Source organism: Acipenser ruthenus, chromosome 1 (assembly GCF_902713425.1).
Source record: "Acipenser ruthenus chromosome 1, fAciRut3.2 maternal haplotype, whole genome shotgun sequence".
Classification (NCBI taxonomy): domain Eukaryota; kingdom Metazoa; phylum Chordata; class Actinopteri; order Acipenseriformes; family Acipenseridae; genus Acipenser; species Acipenser ruthenus.
Genome location: NC_081189.1, coordinates 115,429,325 through 115,453,923, shown reverse-complemented (window position 1 = coordinate 115,453,923; position 24,599 = coordinate 115,429,325). Strand labels below are relative to the sequence as shown.

Genomic DNA, 24,599 nt, shown 5'->3' with positions numbered 1-24,599 from the left:
GAAAATGGCTGCTTGTATGTCATGGACAATTCGAGATCGGGCAGCAACGTTTTGGTTTGTCTTTTCTTAGTAGTCAGTCATGTTGCTGTTTGTGTACTCTGGTAGTCATGTCTTTCGTTGGTGATTTTAATACAAGCATCACTATACTGTACTCTAATTTGAGATGCAGGTCATGTTCAAAAACATGGAGACATGTTCCATTTATAAAATGCTCACTATAAATTTAGTGCACATTCTAAACATTTTGAAGATGTTCTTAAAACACTTTTGACCTGGATGGCTTTCTATAACTACACCTGCAGATGTATCCAGGTTAATAAGATTCACACATGATGGTAATTTTGCAAGGGGACTTTATTTAATAGCAGTGCTTTTATCTACATAAAAAAAATGACAAACAAAGAATCGAAAGAAATGTACAGGTCATTGGCGTGCTCCTCCTTTTTGCACATTCATTATGAGTTCATCGCAGAGTTTTGTTAATTCTTCATTCTCTTTTGCCTGTTAAATAATAAATATATATATGAGGAGAATAGTCCACCAAGATACTGAAAGACTATTTGAAAGAATATCCATCAAGCACCTAAGCCTAAGGATGAATTTTAGGAAACTTTACAGGCAACACTTCAGTATGCATTAGAGGCAAAAAAACAAAATGGACATAGGAATTGACACAGTATTTACACATATCCTTCTTAACCAGAAATTGTAATAAAGCCCTCTGTCCACCAGTGATTGACAGTTTATTTAAGGCAGCACAAAGCACCACAGCTTCAATCCGTTCTTTTACAACATTGGTCTGTATTCCTATATTATTGTATTGCAACTGCAGTACACATTTCACTTACCTTTTGTTCAAGACTCCTGTCCAGCGACTGGATTTTCATCTGTTCCCGACGCAAGGTTGCCTGCAGTGCTGCATTTTCTGCCTTAGACTTGGTTCTAACCTGGGCAATTTCCTCATTGGCACTAAACAAAACCACAAACAGGACTTTCATTGAAAGCACTGCATTCATAAAAAAAATAATATATTTTATATATTATATTTTAGCTCAGAGCCAGCTGCCCAACGTTTCAATATGTTGTACATATCTTTCAAGGGATATATATATTATATATAAAAAAAAAAAAACACCCCCACAGTACTTACAGGCTTATTTTCTCCTCAGCATGAGCCTTCAGTGTCTGGTACCTCTGTTCCTCTTTTTTAATTCTAGCCAGATAATCCTGAGCACATCTCTTTAAAGTTTCTTCATTCTAAAAATCAACCACCACAAGATGTTGCATTATACCTTCTTACTAGTTCACTTGCATAGTCAATACAAACAGTTCTTTACACCATGTTTGGTCATGCACAGTACCATAAAACAGTGAAATCAACTATTAAATAGTGTATTAAGTATTGTCCACACAATAAAGGTAGTAGCTTAACCACTGCTTCAAATCTCTCCACACTAAAGTCTAACAGGTTACATTGTCAAAAACACTTAAATCTATATCCTGGTTTTGTGATTCCTTGTAGAAGAATTGACCCATTGGTCTAGTCCCAGTTTCCCCATCGGGACTCACTAGTCATCCATTCTACTCAACTCTAAGTACATAAAGGGGGGAGAAGCCTGTCATGTTGTAAAAAGGATAATATAACCATGGGAGCTGCAATATTAGATAATACTCATTGTCTTCATCTCATGCTTTAACTACAAATCAGGTTAACTTCTCACCTTTCTGTAACCTTCTATTACTTCTTTCTGTTTATCAAACCTTTTAAAGAGGTCTGAAAAAGATTTCTCCATTGAACTCAAGTCAAGAAGCACCTGCTGCTTCTCCTCATTGACTTTCTGAATTTCAGCTATTGCTGCCTCTTTCTGCTTCTGACCATCATCTGAAATAGAATTGAACCATCTTGTTATTGAACCCACAGATCAGTCATTGTGACCATTACAAAGCCTGCCACGACATCCGAGGACGTAAAGCCCTACCAAGTGTGATCTGTAGTGTCAGAGGGTGTGGGCAACTAGATATATACTTTAAAAAAGTATAGCCAAGGAGTTTAACAAATGTATAAAACATGCCCAACAAGAGCATGCCTTGTCTAAAAAAAAAACGCTATTATTCTCCCTCCCCCCCCCCCCCAAAAAAAAGGTCACATACCTACAATTTGGGCTATTGTTGATTCAAACTCTGCCACAATTGTCCTACAGCAGCAAAAGAAAAAAGTTAGTTAAGAAGAATGTAATAGCATGCATACAATTACATAACTGCCATAGTTTCCAAAATACATACTCCATTATCACGTAATCCGCCCGCAGTTTGTTATACTTCTCCTGCCACTCATCAATTACTTTCTGTTTTTCTTGAACCTAAAACAGAACATTACACATTATCAATCTATTTTATATAGCACCTTTCATAGTGGACCACCATCACAAAGCGCTTTACAAGATGCAGTAACAACAAGAAAATCCATAATACTTTAAATACAGAGACATGTATAATACATGCTATACAGATACGCTGGATGAGAGTAGTTCATTATTCTACATTGTCAATTTGTATCTTGTAAATGAAGATGAAAAATTTCACAATTCTGAGCCTTTGCCATTGACTACCACTGGGTGGCACTATTGAGTATTTGGAAGTGCTTGCACTGTTCCTATGTTACCTATATACAATACACACAGGCAAAACTATATTGGAAAAGGTACCGATAACTGCAATAATGTTTAGTTTATTTCTTCATTTTAATGTGGTTATCATGTAAATACAACTAGTTCAAGATGTACAGCTATGTACATTTTGCTTCATAAAGTTGATTAAAACCTGCTGAATGTTATGTTAATATATTGGACATACTGCTCTGTAGTTTTCCATATTACTGACAAATTAAAGAATGTGACATTTCAAAATATAACATGAAATACTGTATTATGGCTTCCAGTAGAATTGTGATATTTTTGATTAAATGATAAATACAAGATCTAAATTATGTTCATAAGTTTTGTTTTTTTTACACATTGTCTCAATCCTAAAATTCTAGGTGATGCAAAACTTTTGGCCATAGCTGTACTTATGGATAGCATGTCATTACGCAAAAGGTCAGGTTGCACCCGGACAAACTTATTGGCCATTTAATTTGTACCTCTCGTCCAACTTCCTCAATGGCAGCATCCATGTCTTTTTGACTGTATTTTAAGACTTCAATAATAGCATCTTCTGCATTACCAGGGGGGAGGGAAAAGTCAGGGACAAGAGAGTTTATGGCACTAGGCACAACAGGCACCAGAGGAGCCGTCCCCTGAGGAATAAAAAATAAGACTTCATTTAGAATGTCAGATTCAACATTTGTAGCAAAGTAAAAATGTAATCCAACTGATTGATTTGAATAGTTAGCTTCCAATACAGCATCAACAAATAAAATATATTCTATTGAATGAACATATGAACACAGGCAGTATGAAGACAAAAAGTAATACCAGTCATTTGCACTACTGTTATTTAACCCTTTGCGGTCCATTGTCGGACTGGGTCCGACATCATTATAGCAACGCAATAAACGGGTGTTTAGTCGTTTTTTCTCCGGAAAAAGCCGAGAAAACCATTCAATTGCCGAGTGGTAGCGACAGGAGCCGAGACAAGTCGGGAAAAAAAAAAAAAAAAAAAAAAAAAAAAAGGCGTATTTCATGAATAGTCATACATGGTATCAGGTATCAGATAATGGGCGTCCATAATAAACAAGCTGGCTAAGTGCGTCAGCGCACTGAGACTATCATGGACATTTGCAGAGCTTTTTTCAGATGTTATAGTAATAAAATAATGACTTTGATCGCATTATTGAGGAGTTTGGTGATAAAACGAGTGATCTGGAGATGATCGATCGGTATGTACGACTATTATTATTATTATTTATTTCTTACACAGCTGAACGCTATAGCAAACAAAAGGCTGGGGAGGGGCTGGAGATGCCTAGTGTGTGCTTTGTTGATATGCAGGGCCATTTAAACCCGTTTGACTGTGAAAAAAAATACTTTTAAACAGCGCGTATAAAATTAACTGCGCGTGTGAAAATTAATTATTCCTGGCGTGCCTGACGCGCGATTAATAAATGGACCGCAAAGGGTTAAATGTACACCTCCAGGAAATTTTGAATTTCTACCTTCAAAAATGCAATACTTACAGCCACTGGGGATGTTTCAAGAATATTCACTTCCTTAGGCTTTTGCTCACTCTGCACTTTGTTTTCAACTCCGGCTGGCAAATCCCACACGTCACCAAACCTAAAATCCAATACAGGCATTTATAATTAAGTGATCAACTAATAAAGAAAGTTACAAGCAATGGATTGCGACAAAACCACATCACAATTTGCAGGTGATCACAGGTGGTCCATTTTAACCAGACTCCTTTTTAAATGTACCTGGAGAGGACGGAACACGGGAGCGGTATGCCATTGCACATTGTAGGCAGAGATTTCTTTGGGCTTTCTTTCAGCAATGGGTCAAACTTCAAGTACAGGGATTGCTTTCTCAGCGCAGATTCTTTAAACTGAAATGGGAAAAAATGTTTTTAAAAGATCTACTTTAAAATGTTGTGGGTACTCAACAGGGAGCCATATAGAGTTGCAGTGGTACTGGGATTACCATTGGAGGTATACTTACCGTAGATGTTCCAAACTGTTCCAGGTAGTCAACTGGCTCATTAAAACCCGAAGCTAGAACTGAAGCAGACAGAATTAACTCATTTAGTCTTGCAAAACCTGTAATGACATCGAAGCTTTATGTATCTACATATCACTTACATTTTGACATATAGCTGGATAATCTCATCACATTATACTGAAACTTGGTATTCTGTATATAGTGTGGATGTACATCATGGTCAACTATCATACCAAGAGCTTTAAAATTTACAGCAGTGACAGGAGAGATATGTTACTGAATGCAATTATACAATTAAAATGAAAGTACAGGGGACTCGAGTGAGAAAGAAGCCAAAACATCATACAGTCTGTTCCTGGCCTGAATGATTCATCCGCTGCAATGCCATGGTTAGATGCAGTGCAGTCCATAAATGATTCTGCTACACTTCTTCGCATCATTGGCATCGCCATGGTCAGATTTCCATTGTCTAATGCCAGCTTGTCCTCTTCAATGGCAGGATTACTGCTTGGGGGTTCTGGCACCACTTCCTTCAAAACAAACAATTCATATGGCTTTAATAAAAAAAAAGCAGCAGCATTTACATCACAGTAACCAAATTAGAATCCTTGCACAAGGAACAGCTACAGTTCCACAGCCCAACTTATTTAAAACTTCCATAAACAGCCTTTAGGCCTATATGTTGAAGCTGGCTGAATGTGAAAGCTCGGCACAACATTTTAGATCTGAAAGCTTAATAAAAATCACCCAACTTCATAAAACCAAAGCCTGTACTTTGGTTAAGTCATATTAAAAAAATAATAATAAATAAATAAATAAATAAAAACCCTTTTACCTCGGCTGCTGGTGTTGCGTTCTCTGTCAAGGTAGGTACTTTAGCTGACCTGTAAAAAGTAGATAATGTTGAAACACACATGCAAAATGTAGCGTCATTTGTTGACCGTTCACCCGCTATGCACAGAATTTTAGCTTGTCCACCAGAAGCAGTACTGCTGAACCAATTCTATGAAACTTTTGATCACACACATTTTATAATAGGGACAGTTTTCTGCCAACATGCAGTTACCCTCATCCACACAAGAACTCGCTCCCAAACGACTTACGTTGGCACTGCAGAAGATTCATCTTTAACTGGTTTTTCATGAAGTTCAAGCTTTGGGAGCTCTGAAACCTGAGATGCAGCCTCAGCCTTTTCTTCAGCTGGTGCTCCTGAAGTGGCATTAGCCTCTGGTTTTGGAGAACTGTTTATTTTCGCATCAGTCCCAAAGGGGTTGAAATTGGGGTCATCAAACTTGTCAAAGTCAAAATTATAACAGGCTTTTGGAAGGGGAATATTGTCATCAGCTGGTTTATCCTGAACTTCCTGCGATTTGGGAGGTTCTCTTATTTCAGTGGGTGCCACCGGTTTCTTGGCAGACAGTTTGGTCCCAGGGGGTCTCTTGCCAAGGTTTTTAGGTGGTTTCTTCTTGGCCTTGCCGTCATCAAAATTAAATTCCAGCTTCATAGGTTGATCTTTCACTGGGGAAGAAGTTTCTGTGGGAGGCTTGCTGGTTTCTTTTACAGGTTCGTCTTTTACTGGTGGAGAGGTTTCAGTCATGGGCCTGCTGTACTCTAGATTAACAGGTTCATCTTTCTTCAGAGGGTAATCAGAGGCTTCAAGAGGCTTGTTGCATTTCAGCTTTTCAGGGACATCTTTCATTAATGAAGACCTTTCAATGGGTGGCTTGGAACCACCACCAATGGGCGAGTTCTGGAGCTTTGAACCACCGCACTTGAAAGGATCAATGGAATCAACATCAATGTCAAGGTTGTAAGATCCTATAGCCGGTGGAGGGGAGTTGTTCACCATTGAAGATGATGAAAAGGGGTTCATCTTATCCAGATTGTCCAAATCCAGATTGTAGCTTGCCTTGGAAACTACCGTCTCTGCATCTTCACCAGGTACATCACAAGACAACTCAGTGCTTGAAGCATCTGTTTTAACAGAAACAGGGCTGCAAGTGTCATTGGTAGTTTCTACCAATTTCTGAGGTTCTATTTCAGGTATTGAGTTATCCAGCCTCGGGGTAACAGGAAGTGTATCTTCCAATGATAATTCACCTTGAGTTATATTCTCAGGGCTTGTCACTTTGACAGGGGATTTTTTCTGTTCTGGGGTCTTTGACACTTTAACTGGTGAATTTCCTACTTTAGGAGTGGAAATCCCCATTTGACCACCACCACTCTTAAAGGGGTTGATGGAATCAAGGTGGTCAAAGTCAATGGTGTACGCTCCTTTGCTTTGAACAGGTAGTTCCTCTGGGCAAGGCGCCTCCTCATTTGTTGTGTTGATATCATTTGCATCTAGAAAGAAAGAAAGAAAGAAAGAAAGAAAGAAAGAAAGAAAGAAAGAAAGAAAAGAAAGAAAAGAAAGAAAGAATTAGCCTCAGCCACTAGTTAAACCCATCAATCTAATTGAAACAGCAAAAGGGTCTGCCATGTTCAAAATGTCCCAGTTGCAACATAAAGTGTGAATCCAGTACACAAATTGTACATTTCTAAATCAACAGTACTGAAGCTGAAGTTGGCTCTCCAAAGGGTAGACGTTAGTTCTGCAGTGATAAGGAATTCACACCCAAACTCTAAACAATGACAAGCAACTCCAATCCTGAAGTGTCAATACAGTACAGGTTAAATAGGCTAAAGCTAACCACCCCCCCACCCCTTTTTTTTTTTTTTTTTTTTTTTTTTTTAAACATGATCAGGGGTTTAATCGATTCAGTTTAATAGTTAGGTACATGGTTTGAACAAAGTACCACTGCTCTAGACCTTTATTAGCAAGTGCCTATTTGACACGCAAGATTTTTAAACATTACCTGCTTTGCACTCACTATCTTGATTCTTCTTATTTTCAATGTGTGCAGAAGTACTGCAAAAAAAATAAATAAATCAAAGACAGGTGTCAATACATTCACAGGCACTTCCAAACTCCTACAAAACTGGCTTCAGTAAAAATATGGATGCGACAATTTAGTATGAAAGTTACAGCTGAATAAGATTTCTGAACAGTTCAGAAATTAAAGCTAGACAAAAGCCTACATCCTGCAATTTCTAACTCCAAATAGAAAAGGCTTACCAGTACTTTTTTCCAGTGGACATCAAAAACTGTATGAACTGCAGACTGTGACTGCTGCTGTTTCGAACAGCCCAAGTCCATACAGCCAAACTGACCGGAGATGCAAGATACCATGCGACACGCATATTCCCAAAATGTGTTGCAGCTAGCCTTTCACAAGAACTGTTGTATATTCTGCACATTGGATCTTTTAAAATTAGAAAGCACAGCTAAACTTAAATTTTAATTTAAGCTACTTGCCGATTACAAACCTCTTCACACAGTATCCATAAAAAACAAAACAAAAGAGGTTTGTGCAGCATTCACAACCCAGACACTTCCACATCCAAGCTCTGCACAAAGGTCCAACTGCAACCATCATCCGTTTCTCCTTTTGTTATAGCACATCTCTGTGACAGCTAGGCATAGCAGCTGGTCTGAAGAATCTATTATAATGCTAATCCACCTAAGCCAATGTTGAGAATATTTACAAGAACCCATTTGGTTGAACCCAATAAGATTTGTAAAGAATACACAAATTAAAAAAAAACAAAAACACATGCACTTTATGTCTCTGCACACTACTAAATCTTTTCACAGTAATACAAGAGCTTCCAAGTTGACTACCATTTGATTAACACACATATCCCATGCCACTTCTGCATAGTTGTGTGGCATTTGTTTTTTGTTCATAGTTTGTAAAGGATTGCTGAATTGCCACTTTAGAATGACAATTCAAAAGATTCAACTAAATAAACCAAAAAAGTAGATATAAGGCTAAACTGTTTGTAATGCTTCTTTGTACATTAAATAGAAGACTGAAATGTTGCTATTAAAAAAAAAAGCTCTTAACCTAAGAGAAGCTACAGACATCTATTTTAAAAACTTAATTTTTTATTCTTAAATCATAGCCATGTTCTACTATTTGCTTGCATTATTATTCATTTGTAACTAGATATTTTCATATAGGTATGCAAAGAGCAAAAATCATTTGATCTTAACATTACTCATTTATAAACTGCATATAACCAAAAAGAAAAAGCTGGGTAAGCAACAGAAAAATCTTAGTTTTGTCTTAAATTGCTCTGGCAATATGCAATTGGTAAAGCAGACTGATGTACCTAGAAACAGTCCATCAACTTACTTAGCAGTTTTAGCTTGGTTTGTTTTCAAAGATAGCTTTTCTAAAGCCTTTGTGCAATCATCCAATGTGAAGTTGCTCTCCAGCTTGCTAGCGGAAGACACAATCTTGCGAGTGACAGGATCCCGCATCGGTGTCTGAAAGCATACCTAAAGATAAAGGATAAACGCGGAACAGCTTCAGTTTTCAAGTTTGTACAAGAAATTAACTTTAATGTTCAGCCACCTAGGCACATATTTTGATAAGACTTCAGTCACATCACAGTAAAAGTGATTTTTCAAAGTATACCCAGTTTAATTCAAGATACATGGGGATATTTCAAATTAATTAACACTGGAGCTTGGTCATCAAAATGTATTGCATTAGAAACTATCATTCTGTGGAACCATAAAAGTACATATATATCCAATATATTGTAGATATTGGTTTTATTTAAATCAGCTACAGTACTGTAGAACTAAAACCTTTCAAACCTGGGCTCAATTAGAATTGTAATTGTGTAACTTGTAATTAATTGCAATTACAATGTAATTGAAATTGAACCTTGGCACACCTACATAATTGTATTTACCATATAACTGAACAATCAGTTAAATTACACAACTTCCCAAGCTTAATCAGTTCCATGTTGTGGTTAACACTGAGCAAACTTTCCTTTGATTTTTAACCACTTTTAGTGACCCTGTTGGTTTCAGAAAACATTAGAGTATGTTTCTGTATTTGTACCTGTGACTACTGCTTGATTGAATAAACAGAATACATGTTAGTGTAGCTATTTGTTACTTTAGTGCAATTGTAATTACTGCAGCATAATTAACTAATTAAACAAAACAGTATTGTAATTTCAAACAATTGAAATTGTAATTATAATAGACCCCACCTCTGTATGATATGCTGAAATACTTTAACTTGACTGGTGGAGGTAGTGTGCAAGGTTCAATTAGTTTTATACTGTAATTAAGAAAACGATTACAAATCAGGTGGATTGTCACTTAAATAGATCCTAGCAAGCAAGATACATCAAATCATGCTGGATAACACTGTAATCCCTTCACAATAAAAACAACATTTGACCAAGAACTCTTACTAATTCTTGCAATGGCAAAACTTGAAACAGTTTCACTGCATAAAGTATCACAGTTTTCCTACCTTCACATCCTTCATCAGGCTTTTCGGAGGCATGTTCTCTTTTTGGGACAGCCGCAGGATAGAAGGTCTCCCTGTGGGTTGTTGAGGCAGGCAAAGGAAGTCGCACGTCACTGAACTGATGCAGTTACTCGAAGGATCAACTCCCAAGTTCTCATCGTTCACTGCAATCAGACTCATTCTAGAAAGGAAAGCGTGTGAATGTATGATACAGTAACCACACCCATGGTGTCTGCTTCACAGCTGCGTGGCCAGATAACGGCACAAACAGTAAACACAAGGCCTTTACAACTTTTTATTTTTATGAGAGAGAGAGAGAGAGAGAGAGAGAGAGAGAGAGGAGCAGGTAGATTTGAAATGCCTATCTTCCCAGAGTGGGGGTGAATGAACAGTGAGTTGTGAATTATTACATCAGAAGTGTGAAATTTGAGGTTATTGAACACACTAGTATAGACAAACTGTATATCCCATAAAAAAAAAGCATTCAGACAGCTTTCGGTCAAACTATAATTTGCAGGGGATGTGTATGTTTAAACAGTTTATTTTCTAAAACCACCCAAAAGTTACTCAGTCATGTATATACTATAGTTTGTATATGTATATACTACCCAGTTTGTACTGTAGCAACATGCAACAACCCTACTAAACTGCTGTGAGGAATGCTAAATTATTTCACGAGATCAGGTGGGCTAGTTGCAAGGCAAATGCAGCCATGCACAATTTAATATTAAAAAACCTTATTGTAGCAAACCAGAAACACACACACACACCAAGTCCCAGCAGTTGCATGAAAATGCAGCTGCTTTCCATATTAGTCAAAATGGCTGGAAGTCCTAAAAAAAAAAAAACTAAAGTGAACCAATCTGCCATGAAACCAAGTTTATTTTAATAATGTTGTTACCAGCATCCCTAGGCACTGACCGGATTGGGAGAATTCCCATTAACCCTACAAATCTTTCGCCCCAATTTATTATTCTTACCAGCCTACTGTCCAGTTTGTCCTCCCCTCTTCCCCCATGGGTAGTATATGAAGTGAAAACAAACATCAGAGAGAAAACATGAACAGGAGGAGGGAATACACGCCATGAAGGGGAAGAGGCTGACAGAATGCAAAATGTTAACACGACTTTGATGCTTCATTAATTATTACAGATTTAAAGTGAAATTACGGAAGGAGATTAAGACACTTCTATTTAACATATCTGGATGTGACTCTGACCCTGACAATGTTGGGGTAGGGCAAGGATTATTTTTTATTTTTTTCTGTTCCCATCAAATCGCTGACAAACAACGTGATCAGCTGACGTCAATGCCTTTTAATTGACCAATACGAAAAAGGAAAATCATTGAACCCGTCTGTGGCATGTGATTTACCTAAACAGAAAAGAAGCTAGCGCGTTCATGTTCTGCAACAACACAGCAGACTAAACCCGTGACTTCTCACACACTCGTCAGAGAAATATTAATAAATAAACGTCTACCACTGCCAGCAGTAGGTACAGACCGATATGGCTGTATGGTAACAATGTCCTAAATAGTACTGAATAAAGCAGGCATTGGCTGGCAGAGTTTATTTTGAACACTAATATGATGAGACGTCATTTGCCTTCCGGAGTTAGGGAGTTTCATACTCAGACTGGGATCTCACACTGCACCCAACAAATCACAGAGCAGATTATGATGTTACAGAAAACCACAATCAAATCACGCATTAACGATTCACATTGACCGATCTCGATATTAAAATAAATTAAATGCATACAGTAAAGAAAAAAGCAACATGTGAAAGTGGGTCAGAACAAATTTGATGCCAGTGTCACTGCTTACAAAATGTAGTTCAAATCAATTTTATTCTTTTGAAAACTGCCCTCTTCACCAGAATAGCCGTTTTGTACGGCTAATACAATTATCAAAAAGATTAATGATAGACTTCAGAAAACATATGCGTTATTAAAAATAACGTTAATCCAATCACCAACCTTCTTAAATTCTACCACATTACGATATGATTAATGACGGAGATATAAACTGAACTATGTAGCTATAAATCAAACAAATTAATATCTTACCTGTTTACCTTGACTTTCTTGTCAAACTGTCTCAAATTAATATAACAAACTGATTCCTTAACGCTGGAATCTGATCGGAGCAGTCTGTCTCTCTTTCTCAATCCACTTATATGCAGACTGCGTTGTTTTCTGTCCAGTACATTTTAAATTTAAACTCGGAAATACAGCCAATCATAAAGCGCGAATGGGACCCACAAGCCTGTCAATGATACGAACGGGCCAATCACGAAATAGGGTAGCCAACACGTGGTGGGGTACACTCGTCATTATGATTGAATCATCAACACACCAATCATAACATTAGACTGCTGCTGCACCGGCGCACTGCTTCTTGTTTTAGGGGAAGTTGTCGAGTTCAGTTTCTCGTTTGACAAGGCTGGTCTTTTGAATGTTTAAAAAGAACTCATTGGCTGTGTGAAGCGAGCAAAAACATAACTTCTGGAATAGTGGAAAATAGCGGAGGATCTGTGTCAGATAATATACATGACACTTTTTAAAAATAAAATATGTATCATATTATTGTTTCATAATTCTCTATTAACACACACACATTCATGCATTGTTTTAAACCGAGCTGTTACAATATACATGTAATATTTTAAGTACAGTCAGATCTCTGTGCAAAAGAATTTGAAATATAGTTTTTTCCCCCAATTTTTCAGACTGATTTCATTTTAAAGTGCACATTTCTATCTTTCTACCCACGCATTTTCATATTAAAGTATGTTTAAGTTCTAGATCTTATAATGTGTGTACGTGCAGTATGTGTATTATAGCATACAATAATCTCTTCAAAATTCTGCCACTTTTTATTATTCATACAAATAAACACCTCAAGAATATGTTTATTTTTTGTGTATGCATTATATTAATGCTTGAAATGTGTATAATAAATTATAAAACAAAGTTGAGTGTTGGCTCCTTAATTGTAATCTCAGTCACATTCCCTCATACAGTTCATTAATTTATCCAACCACCTTTGCACTGCCAGCTTTATTATCTTATTTAAAGAATAATAACTTAACGTATTGTTGCCTGATTTTAGGGTTTGAGTGGTTTGAGTGTTTACCACATCCCTGAGTCAACAGTCGTGTGCTACCCTGAGGTATACGGAGCAGTTCAGAAAGAGTGTGAAGAGTCAAGAACAGAAATAAGGGAAAAAGAAAGGAACAAGCTAATAAGATAAGTCAGTAATTTACTAAGAGTGAGGCAGCAATGCAGATTAAGCCAGGAGCAGTTACGCTGACAGGTAAAGCAGACGGTCTGAGAACAGGTAAGGTGACAGGGGAGGAGGAAGGGCTGAGAGCAGGTACAGTGACAGGAGGAGGAAGGGCTGAGAGCAGGGAAGGTGACAGGGGAGGAGGAAGGGCTGAGAGCAGGTAAGGTGACGGGAGGAGGAAGCAGGTACAGTGACTGGGAGGAGGAAGGGCTGAGAGCAGGTACAGTGACAGGAGGAGGAAGGGCTGAGAGCAGGTACAGTGACGAAGGAGGAAGGGCTGAGAGCAGGTACAGTGACTGGTGAGAAGGAAGGGCTGAGAGCAGGTACAGTGACGGGAGGAGGAAGGGCTGAGAGCAGGTACAGTGACGGAGGAGGAAGGGCTGAGAGCAGGGACGGAGGAGGAAGGGCTGAGAGCAGGTAAGGTGATGGGAGGAAGAAGGGCTGAGAGCAGGTACAGTGACAGGAGGAGGAAGGGCTGAGAGCAGGTACAGTGACGGGAGGAGGAAGGGCTGAGAGCAGGTACAGTGACGGGAGGAGGAAGGGCTGAGAGCAGGTACAGTGACTGGTGAGAAGGAAGGGCTGAGAGCAGGTACAGTGACGGAGGAGGAAGGGCTGAGAACAGGTACAGTGACGGGAGGAGGAAGGGCTGAGAGCAGGTAAGGTGACGGGAGGAGGAAGGGCTGAGAGCAGGTAAGGTGATGGGAGGAAGAAGGGCTGAGAGCAGGTACAGTGACAGGGGAGGAGGAAGGACTGAGAGCAGGTAAGGTGACGGGAGGAGGAAGGGCTGAGAGCAGGTACAGTGACTGGGAGGAGGAAGGGCTGAGAGCAGGTACAGTGCCTGGGGAGAAGGAAGGGCTGAGAGCAGGTACAGTGCCTGGGGAGAAGGAAGGGCTGAGAGCAGGTACAGTGACGGGAGGAGGAAGGGCTGAGAGCAGGTACAGTGACGGGAGGAGGAAGGACTGAGAGCACATACAGTGACAGGAGGAGGAAGGGCTGAGAGCAGGGAAGGTGACAGGGGAGGAGGAAGGGCTGAGAGCAGGTACAGTGATGGGAGGAGGAAGGGCTGAGAGCAGGTAAGGTGACAGGGAGGAGGAAGGACTGAGAGCAGGTACAGTGACAGGAGGAGGAAGGGCTGAGAGCAGGTAAGGTGACAGGGGAGGAGGAAGGACTGAGAGCAGGTACAGTGACGGGAGGAGGAAGGGCTGAGAGCAGGGAAGGTGACGGGAGGAGGAAGGGCTGAGAGCAGGTACAGTCACAGGGGAGGAGGAAGGGCTGAGAGCAGGTACAGTCACAGGGGAGGAGGAAGGGCTGAGAGCAGGTGAAGTGATGGGAGGAGGAACGGCTGAGAGCAGGTGAGGTGATGGGAGAAGGAAGGGCTGAGAGCATGTACAGTGACAGGGAGGAGGAAGGGCTGAGAGCAGGCAAAGTGACTGGGGAGGAGGAAGGGCTGAGAGCAGATAAGGTAACGGGTGGAGGAAGGGCTGAGAGCAGGTAAGGTGACAGGGGAGGAGGAAGGGCTGAGAGCAGGTAAGGTGACAGGGGAGGAGGAAGGGCTGAGAGCAGGTACAGTGACGGGAGGAGGAAGGGCTGAGAGCAGGTACAGTGACGGGAGGAGGAAGGGCTGAGAGCAGGCAAAGTGACTGGGGAGGAGGAAGGGCTGAGAGCAGATAAGGTAACGGGTGGAGGAAGGGCTGAGAGCAGGTAAGGTGACAGGGGAGGAGGAAGGGCTGAGAGCAGGTAAGGTGACAAGGGAGGAGGAAGGGCTGAGAGCAGGTACAGTGACGGGAGGAGGAAGGGCTGAGAGCAGGTACAGTGACGGGAGGAGGAAGGGCTGATAGCAGGTACAGTCATGGGAGGAGGAAGGACTGAGAGCACATACAGTGACAGGGGAGGAGGAAGGGCTGAGAGCAGGTAAGGTAACAAGAAGGGAAATGGTCAGCAAAGACACTCTAAAACCAATTTGAGTACAGGGAGCAAGGTGAGTGTACACACAAATACTGCAGCATGTAGTTCATATTTTTTTATTTAGTGAATTTATAAATTGGAAGAAGCTAAAGGACGAGGTCCAGCACATGGTTCAAAGGAGCCCATTGAACACAAAAAATATAAATGGAAAAAAGTAAATGCTTTGGATTATAGAGCAATTGCAAATGCAATTCATGAGGTTAAATGTGAACTAGCCTGCAGAGTGAAAAGAAGCGCTTGGCTGACGGCACACACTTCCGAGGACAGCGTGTTTTCGTCTTCACTGCTCCTGAGTCAGAGCAGGGGTGGTAGTGGTGAGCTGAGCCTAAAATACAATTGGACACTTCAAATTGGAAGAACAATGTGGTAAATCAATTGGCGATTACTAAGTAAAAAAAAATAATAAAAAATGTGAACTAGAGACAGTTTCTTAATAGAAAACACTGGTTGCATCAGATTTATGCCATTGTAAATGTTGCTGGGCATTTATTATGGAGCGGAGAGCTGAAAACAGGCAAAATTCGCCTATGCAGCATACATACTGCCCATTTCTTTTTTTACCCCATTTTCTCCCCAATTTGAAATGCCCAATTCTTTTTAAAACCTGGCTCACCCCCGCGCTGACTCGGGAGAGACAAAGACAAGCACACGCGCCCTCTGAAATGTGTGCCGTCAGCCGTCCGCTTCTTTTCACTGTACAGGCCCGCCATGCAGCTACTTTCAGAGCTACAGCGTCGGAGGACCACACAGCTCTGGGCCGCTTACAGGCAAGCCCGCAGGCGCCTGGCCAGTCAACAGGGGTCGCTGGTGCGGGGTGAGCCGAGGACACACTGGCTGACCTAAGCTCTCCCCACCCTAGGCAGCATCGCCCCCTGGAACTTCAGTCCACGGCCGGCAGTGGAATAGCCTGGACCCGAACCGGTGATCTCCAGGCTATAGGGCGCATCCTGCACTCCATGCAGTCCCTTTACTGCCCATTTCTGAAAGATCTAAGGATTGTAACTCACTCAAAGAGGGATGAAGTGTAAACTAGAGACATAGGGGGTATAGAAAATGTTGTTTTTTATATCAGATTTACATCATTGTAAATGTTGCTGGGCTTTTAGTATGGAGCAAGGAGCTGAAAACTGGCAAAATTTGCCTAGCAGCATACATACTGGCCATTTCTGAAGAATCTAAGGATTGTAACTTAATAAAAGGGGGTGAAAAACTAGAGGGGGAATAGAAAATAAGATTTTTATATCAGATTTATGTCATTGTAAATGTGAGCAAGAGACATTTTCTGAATAGAAAACACTTTTGGTTGATTCAGATTTACGTCATTGTAAATGTTGCAGCATACATACTGCCCGTTTCTGAAAAATCGATTAATAATCTCTGTTTTTAAGTCAGTAAAACTCCAGAAAAAATTGCATTACCAGTTGCTTCAACTTTTGTGAGTCAACAATTAACAGCCTTTACTGTGAAAATATTGGAAGTGTTGCCTAAACCCCCAAAGTTAGAAAGAACCTGCTGGTGTTCCAGGCAAACAGATGGGAGTAGCTGAGGACTTTACATCTGCTTATTATCTAAACATGTGTTATTTGGAGGAAACCATCTTGTCCAGTGCTTTGAGAAAATGAGGGAAACAATATTATTTGAATTACAAACTCAGGATGTTAAGAACATAAGAACATAAGAACATAAGAACATAAGAACATAAGAACATAAGAACATAAGAAAGTTTACAAACGAGAGGAGGCCATTCAGCCCATCTTGCTCGTTTGGTTGTTAGTAGCTTATTGATCCCAGAATCTCATCAAGTAGCTTCTTGAAGGATCCCAGGGTGTCAGCTTCAACAACATTACTGGGGAGTTGGTTCCATATCCTCACAATGCTCAGGGTAAAAAAGTGCCTCCTATTTTCTGTTCTGAATACCCCTTTATCTAATCTCCATTTGTGACCCCTGGTCCTTGCTTCTTTTTTCAGGTCAAAGAAGTCCCCTGGGTCGACATTGTCTATAGCTTTTAGGATTTTGAATGTTTGAATCAGATCGCCGCGTAGTCTTCTTTGTTCAAGACTGAAAAGATTCAATTCTTTTAGCCTGTCTGCATACGACATGCCTTTTAAACCCGGGATAATTCTGGTTGCTCTTCTTTGCACTCTTTCTAGAGCAGCAATATCCTTTTTGTTCTAGTTTCTGCTCCTGAAAAACTACAGTATGAGTAACACGATTAGAAACAACACATTAAATCATGTATAAAGTTTGCAGTCTGCCCAAACATACTGGTTTGCATTCCATTGTTAATATCTGACTAATTGTACTTGTTTTTTAGGCCTCTCCCCAATTCCAAGGCCTGCCGGACCAAGAGGAAGACAGGAATGCCCTCTTCTGTTTTACACCAAGATTGTCTTGCATTCTCTGGCCTGAAATAACTCAAATTGTATTTCATCTGTTTTAAAATGATTTCATTCTTGACGAGCATTCCCTGATACATTATTTTATTTAGTTATATATATATATAGAATGCCCTGGGAAGGGGGCAGTCGTTTTCCCCCAGCACTATGGAAGACATTTGTAGTGTTAAAGCAAACATACATTTTTCTTGAAACTTGTCTTGACTCATTATGTAAAAATGTATGGTTTTAGCCATTTTATTCACTAACAGCATAAAAGGTGATGTATTTTCTACAGTGATGTAACAGTGATACAACCCATATTATTTCCTAATCTGTTTGGGTCTCTACATGACATTTCACCCCCTTTTAATGAGTTACAGTCCTTAGAGTTTTCAGAAATGGGCAGTGTATGCTCCATAGGCGAACTTTGCCCATTTTCAACTCTCCTCTCCATACCAAAAGACCAGCAACATTTACAATGATGTAATTCGGATATAAAAATGATTATTTTCTATTCCACCAATGTCTCTAGTTCACATTTCACCCCCTTTTATTGAGTTACAGTCCTTAGATTATTCACAAATTGTCAATATGTATGCTCAATTAGTCTTTTGTATTTTAAACACATTTTATTCAGGGAGTTATTTGTGGTATATTTAAGAAATGTAATTATTTTGATTATTTCTGAACAGATGAGAAGTATTTTTAAAAACTCTATTCATATAGCTAAGCTGTTTGTATGTATTTTACTGTTTAATGTGCAATTGCTTTCCACAAGGGTCTTTTATTTTGAAGTTAATTTGCGATGCTCCTACCAGAAGTTGCTTATTGTTGCCAGCAACTGTTGCTAGCTTCAAACAGCCTTCGCAACCTTATAGTTGTTACTGAAATTATACTGGTATTATATTATGCTGTTTAATAACATTGTGTAAGATATAATATGTTTGTATGTTTTTTTGTTTTTTTTTTATGTATTTCCTGCCTTCTTGGTCAGATCTTTATTGATAAAGAGATTTCTCAAATGACTTACTGGTTAAAAATTGAATTATTGCTATTATTATTTTAAGTTTATTCAAATTTTGATTATAAAATAAATCCCCAAATCAATTACTCACAAAAAGCGTGATATATATGGATTCAAAAATGGGTATGTTCAGTGCAGTGAAGTAGTACTTCTTATCAACATCATGCTTTTCCAAGGATGTCGATTAATCTGGTTCTGCATGCTCCTGGTAGGAAGCATCCACTCTTTGAAAAGCATATACAGGGTAATATCATTTTAATCTTTCAGCTGTGGGGACTGAATAGCAGTTTTGCAGGTTATTTTAAGGTGATGGCCGAGGAGCACTTAAAGGGGTTAATTTTTAGAGAACTGTGTTTATTTCATTCCCAATTTTATGAGTTTCTTTCTGCCTCTGGTTATTTTTTCCATTGAAGGGTAGATAAATCTGCAACTGTCACATTGCCAGGAATTACTAAGGCTGCTTTTGATACCTGTAATTGATATCATCGTTAGCGCGATGTCTAAACACCTGTATGTATGCTACGCTCATACCCATGGTGAAGCAAATATCTACGGCACTGTATCAACCGACACTTCAACTTCGTGGTTTAACAAAACTGTATTTCCCATGATGCCGTGTTATTAGGAAGTGGGTGGCATGTTGTGTGTCAGAGGTACGGCGAACATGGAGAGACCAGAAGTTACTTTCACGTTAGCATACGTTGTATTTGTCGTTTGTTTTGTCTTCACTCCTAACGAATTTAGGTCTGCTGGGGTGACAGTGCAGAACTTGCTTTCGGGATGGTTAGGCAGCGAAGATTTAAGTTTTATTCACTATCAAATCAAGAGAACGAGCGCTACGGCACTTGTTCATTCTATACTGCCGCTTGGTAAGTTATTAGCTTTTTTAAATAGTTTTTTGCAACGACAATGTAGTACCAATAGATGTTTGTTTAAACTTTTTATTTATCGTAATTTAAATTGTTTGGGACATATTTAGTTTAATGGGCGCAACAGCAACAACAACAACAACAAAAATCGTATTGCGCTTTACTGTCGACAACCCCCCGGCAATCACAGCAAGGATATCCGTCATAAGAATTTACTGAAACAACGTGTACGATAGCTAACTAATACATTAAATAACCAGAACAACCCGTTTATAAAGACATGTTCGTTTTAGGGCTCCATATTGGCTTTGCCCCGCCCACAATTATTTTTCATCTGATGAATCCATGCTCATGTCAGCCTCCCGTTTTACTGTAATCTGTACTGTAAAATAAGTCATAATAAAGACTAGTGAAACTAAACAAACTAGTTAGATGGACATTTGATGATATTTTGCTGTGCTTTTTCATTGACAGGCTATTACATAGGAATGTGCTTTGCAGCTCCAGATAAAAACCTGTACTTTGTCCACATTGCAAGTGAAGGATGGAAACTTTTTTTTGCGGCTGCAGTCGCATTGCCAGTGTTGAGCAGCATATTGGTGTTCTACTGGTCCTGTAACAAATGGGGAAACCATCCCATAGCCAGGACTCTGGCAGACCATGCCTTGCCTCAGTCAGGCTGGAGGGCTGTGGCATCTTCCATCAACACAGAGTTCCGGCGGATTGATAAGTTTGCCACCGGTCCCCCAGGTGCCAGGGTGGTTGTCACAGACACTTGGGTGATAAAGGTGCTGACATATCGTGTGCATGTTGCCCAGCAACAGGACATACACTTGACAGTGACTGCCTCCAAGCAGCACGAGCTGTCCCCAGATTCCAACACTCCAGTGCAGTTCCTGACCATCAGCGTGGCCAGCGTCAACCCCCGTGTCCAGCCTTTTGATATCAGGTAAAACAAAAACGAGTGTATCGTAGACTCTGAAGTTAATTTGAGTCATCACATTTACTGCATTTTGTGTCAACATCTGACACCATCATGTAATGGCGGTGATTACAAGGGAAGGTTGAACTTGCTGTAGTTATTCAACACACCTGCATTATTGTATTTTGAATGAAATGAAACAGTGTTCAGTTTTACACTTACATATAATTAATTTGCCACTATTTACTACATTCGAGAGTCATGGTAGTTTACTGCTGCCAGGTCTTATTGAGCGGACTTTATAGGGAAACTAGGGTATTGCCACAATTATTGCAACTGTCTGAATGCCATTCTTCTTATATTTCTGTACAGATCCAGACTCTTAAACCACATGCATATTCATTTTTTGTACTCTTTTAGATTGATTAGGAGAAATAAAAAGTCAAATCTTGTGTTCCTTAATAACGAAGCAAAACTAGATGTTTCTTTGTGAAATGTGCATACCGGTACTTGTTGGGCTTGAGATGAACTAAGGAATATAATTGAGCTCTGTAGCATTCATCTTAATTTAATAATAAAAATATACCACTTTTTAGCACCCATGGTTCACTAGGGGAAAACAGGGAAGTCAGCGTGGTGTAGCGGTCTAAATTACTGGCTCCTAGAACTAGTCTAGTCTTTTTTCACAAAAAACAAAAACAGTTTACATGTCCATGTGGCTAGTAGGTCTTGTTGCTATAATGGGGGGGAGGCAAGTTAGCTCCAATTTTTATCATAATTTAGTCCCTTATATTTAGCCGATCCCATTATTCAATTTGGCAGATTTTGTACATGTAAAAATATTTGTATCAGATATAAATTACATCTTAAAGCTTGTTCACAGCTCAGGAAGAACAATGTAGAATTAGATGAACCTGCTGTATACCCCACTGGGATAAGACACACCTGGATTTTATAAGAGTGGCTGATGCAATCCATCTGTGGTTCCCTAATGTTCTAAAATGCATCAGTATAATCTAGCTGGCTTTATCGGGAGGACTATAGATTGAGCAAATGAACAACCAAAGGTTGTTTTTTATTTTACACTGATTGACCACCAGATGGTGCTGCTTGTATTTTTTCATGTATTTAAGGTGTTTAATTGAGAGGCCAGCTGAGTTGTGTCTCTTTAATTGCTCTAGGTTGAATTCTGCAGAGTACGGTGAGCTGCGTGAGAAGCTCCATGCTCCCATTCGGAATGCTGCCAATGTCGTCATCCACCAGAGCCTTAGCGATCTGTTCCTGGAAACATTTAAGTCCCACGTGGAAATGAACACACGGTACTCCCTTCCCAGGGGTCAGGTAGGTCTCTCAAAGGAACGAAGAAGGAGGTTGTGTTTACAATAGCATGTTTGTTTTGTGTTAATTTTGTGCTAATGAAAGGCAAGAGCCAGTAGCACAGTTTAGTCGGCAATGGATCTGGCAGGTTTCATGACAGCTTTCCTTCACAGTTCTAGCACTGGCTACAGTCAAGCACTTTGTAGTGCAGAGCCATGAGAGGCCCTATACACAGTTCAATCCTAACCTGAACACACATTTCTGTATGATTGGATGTGGCCTATGATCAATGTTCACTGTGTCGAGACCACCAAACTCCTTTGAACCCAGATAGAGATATTAGATTATTACAGATGTATTGCACTAAATCTAAACGTGCTACATTTCAAACCGATAGTTTGTAGTTATTTTTTCCAAAAAATCCAGATGAGATGATTGATGGTTTCATCTCAGTTGCAGCCTAAATATATAATTCTGTATTCGAGTGTATTCTGCAACTTTTATTTCGCAAGTTTGCAAGGTGCCATTGCCACCAATGTCCACAAGGTGGTAGTAAATCCCTTTCAATTACTTTACAATTTTACATAAATAAATACTCATAATCAAATATTACCCTCAAATCTAGGCTAAAGGCCCACTAACCTCAACATCAAATACCAGTTCTAGCCTGTTGCGTTGGTTTCACTCAATTCAATTAGTTCCTGTCCTGTTCACAGGAGCTGGAGACGTGCATTGGTTGCATGCAGGTCATGGCCAACATGAAGCTGGTGAAGGTGTGCCAGGATGCCAGCGAGGGGGAGTGCCAGCAGTGCTACTGCCGCCCCATGTGGTGCCTGACTTGCATGGGCAAGTGGTTCGCCAGTCGACAAGATCAGCAGCACCCAGAGACCTGGCTGTCCAGCAGAGTCCCCTGCCCCACCTGCCGGGCCAAATTCTGCATCCTGGACATCTGTGTCATACACTAAAAACGACTGTTTTTTTATTTTAACATCTTTCAGGAATTTTGATAATTTTGATAACCAGGTGCATTTTGGAAATCGCCCTAATCATCCCGTGATACACTGTTGTTTAGGGTGATGCTGTAACTCTGCAATCATATGATGCTGGTATGGTACATTGTTCTGCCGTGCGTCAGGAATCATTTGCATCTCTCTGCTTGTTTAAAGTCCACTGTAATAATGCAATTGTTAATTTTCACAAAACTTGCTGTTGGAAATGCAGTTGTGTATTGAAGAGAGAGAGGGGGGAACTGCTGTTTAGACTGCCAGCATTTCTCCTAGGTATTTTCTCTTTCTTTCTTTTGCAGTTTGGCTATAAGTATAGTAGTACACAGTTAAGTAAAATGATATTTTATATAATTAGTTTGTTTATTTTATTAACCTTTAGTGCTATTTCGGATTTACTTAAGAGTGCATTTAATACATAACTAAATAAACAATATGTATTCAATTGAGGTCAAACTGACATTGGTTTCAGTGGGGTAACTAGAGCACTTTTGATGTTCATAATGTGCAGTTTGTTGTGTTTCCATAAATGTAATTTTCCATTTAAATGTAATTCTCAACATAGCTCCTTAGGAAAGGGGATCATAAATCACGATACAAATTTAGATCAATAATGGCCTTTCCTCCTTTTCTGTTATTTTAATGGAAGTTTGCAAGTTCAGGAAATCTTAAAAACTTGCAAAAACAAAGTATTTAATTGCTGGACTGTAATCTTTTATTTATATATATATATATAAAACATGATATATAACATGGTACATGTATATGTTGATGGTTTTCTCTTTAGGCGTTGATTACTTGCTGTTCTGCTTTTTCATGCGCTGAAACAAGGTAATAAACACAATTCATGCAATTAGACAGAATCCTGTTTTCATACCGAAAGATGAATCTGAAGTTTATTGACTCTTGAGTAAAGCCCACTGGCTTCTTGTGTTTAATAGCATCTGTGTTGTAGCATAGGGGGCATGCAGTAAAGCAATCCTGTCCCAAACTTTGTATTACAATGAAGTTACATAACTTTCTATAGACAGTTGAAACAGGTTGAAAAGTAATCAATCTTCAGAATTTTATTATATTAATATGAGGAGATGATTTTAATGTTGTTTTTTCTAGTTATTTATTTTTTTGCCAGGTTGTTTTGGATAGTGAGTGTCTTGGATTATTATAGTAGGCTGAAGTGAGTGTATTTATATGAACAGAAGATGTGTGAGAATATAAAATGGAAAGAAAAACAGAATTCATGTACGAACAAACACATGATGGTCTATATTCAATTGATCTAAACAGTGGTAAAATATAAATATACTACTGCCATTGTTAAAGTAATAAAACACTGTGGTGTATATATACATTTTTAGATATATTCTATAGAACCGCTTATCCAGTGAAACTTGAAAGAGCATTCTTTGGCACAAACAGTATGGTGTCACCAATCTGTCTACCATGTACATGTTTCCATAGTACATGCTGCGGTTGTAGGTAATGGTGAGGTACTTTTTTCATGCTACACACTGCTTTGTATTGATGTGGGGTAGAAAGTAGGTTACTGACATGTTTTTTTTTTTCTTTTCAGTAAATTTTTACAGAGTTATGTTTTTCTCACAACAGTACATTATGTGACACATGGTTGAGATTAGCACCACAGTAAAAACTATTTCATAGGTGTTAATGTTTTGGTTTAAAAAAAAAAAAGAAAACAATACTTTTTTTTTTTTTTTAAGCACAGACCAATAAGGGGTCCTTGCTTAAAGAGCGACTGAGAAAAGAATACAGGCTTTCTCAGAGGCAGATGAAA

At 39.4% G+C, this 24,599-nt stretch overlaps 2 protein-coding genes across 4 annotated transcripts; one reads left to right on the top strand and one right to left on the bottom strand.

Moving 5' to 3' along the window:
* Positions 1 to 336: 336 nt before the first annotated feature.
* On the bottom strand, positions 337 to 12,256 carry LOC117420841 (transforming acidic coiled-coil-containing protein 3-like). Of its 3 annotated transcripts, none has more exons than XM_034034525.3 (17): positions 12,106 to 12,256; positions 10,040 to 10,217; positions 8,894 to 9,039; positions 7,511 to 7,563; positions 5,759 to 6,998; positions 5,491 to 5,539; positions 5,002 to 5,185; positions 4,656 to 4,714; positions 4,415 to 4,542; positions 4,175 to 4,274; positions 3,140 to 3,295; positions 2,284 to 2,360; positions 2,152 to 2,195; positions 1,722 to 1,882; positions 1,151 to 1,257; positions 849 to 969; positions 337 to 501 (listed from the first exon to the last, which is right to left on the bottom strand). In XM_034034525.3, the coding sequence occupies exons 2-17, from the start codon at positions 10,214 to 10,216 to the stop codon at positions 424 to 426; spliced, it is 2,880 nt and encodes a 959-aa protein (XP_033890416.3). In that variant the 5' UTR covers position 10,217; positions 12,106 to 12,256; the 3' UTR covers positions 337 to 423. The 3 variants fall into 3 exon arrangements, with proteins under 3 accessions (XP_033890416.3, XP_033890418.3, XP_058890377.1); XM_034034527.3 differs by having other exon boundaries at positions 12,114 to 12,255; XM_059034394.1 differs by lacking the exons at positions 8,894 to 9,039; positions 10,040 to 10,217; positions 12,106 to 12,256 and adding an exon at positions 7,771 to 7,808.
* A 6,986-nt stretch (positions 12,257 to 19,242) lies between these two features.
* Positions 19,243 to 23,766, top strand: tmem129 (transmembrane protein 129, E3 ubiquitin protein ligase). Its single transcript, XM_034034837.3, has 4 exons — positions 19,243 to 19,561; positions 20,036 to 20,510; positions 21,665 to 21,824; positions 22,517 to 23,766. The coding sequence occupies exons 1-4, from the start codon at positions 19,330 to 19,332 to the stop codon at positions 22,763 to 22,765; spliced, it is 1,116 nt and encodes a 371-aa protein (XP_033890728.1). The 5' UTR covers positions 19,243 to 19,329; the 3' UTR covers positions 22,766 to 23,766.
* The last annotated feature ends 833 nt before the right edge of the window (positions 23,767 to 24,599 follow it).

Excerpts from the sequence above, each read along its gene's own strand:
- tmem129 (XM_034034837.3), top strand. The coding sequence starts at position 19,330 with ATGTTGTGTGTCAGAGGTACGGCGAACATGGAGAGACCAGAAGTTACT. Across the intron at positions 19,562-20,035 it reads TCATTCTATACTGCCGCTTG|GCTATTACATAGGAATGTGC; the intron begins GTAAGTTATTAG and ends TTTCATTGACAG. Across the intron at positions 21,825-22,516 it reads ACTCCCTTCCCAGGGGTCAG|GAGCTGGAGACGTGCATTGG; the intron begins GTAGGTCTCTCA and ends TCCTGTTCACAG.
- LOC117420841 (XM_034034525.3), bottom strand. The coding sequence starts at position 10,216 with ATGAGTCTGATTGCAGTGAACGATGAGAACTTGGGAGTTGATCCTTCG. Across the intron at positions 3,296-4,174 it reads TTGAAACATCCCCAGTGGCT|GGGACGGCTCCTCTGGTGCC; the intron begins GTAAGTATTGCA and ends TTTATTCCTCAG. Across the intron at positions 2,196-2,283 it reads GCGGATTACGTGATAATGGA|GACAATTGTGGCAGAGTTTG; the intron begins GTATGTATTTTG and ends TTGCTGCTGTAG.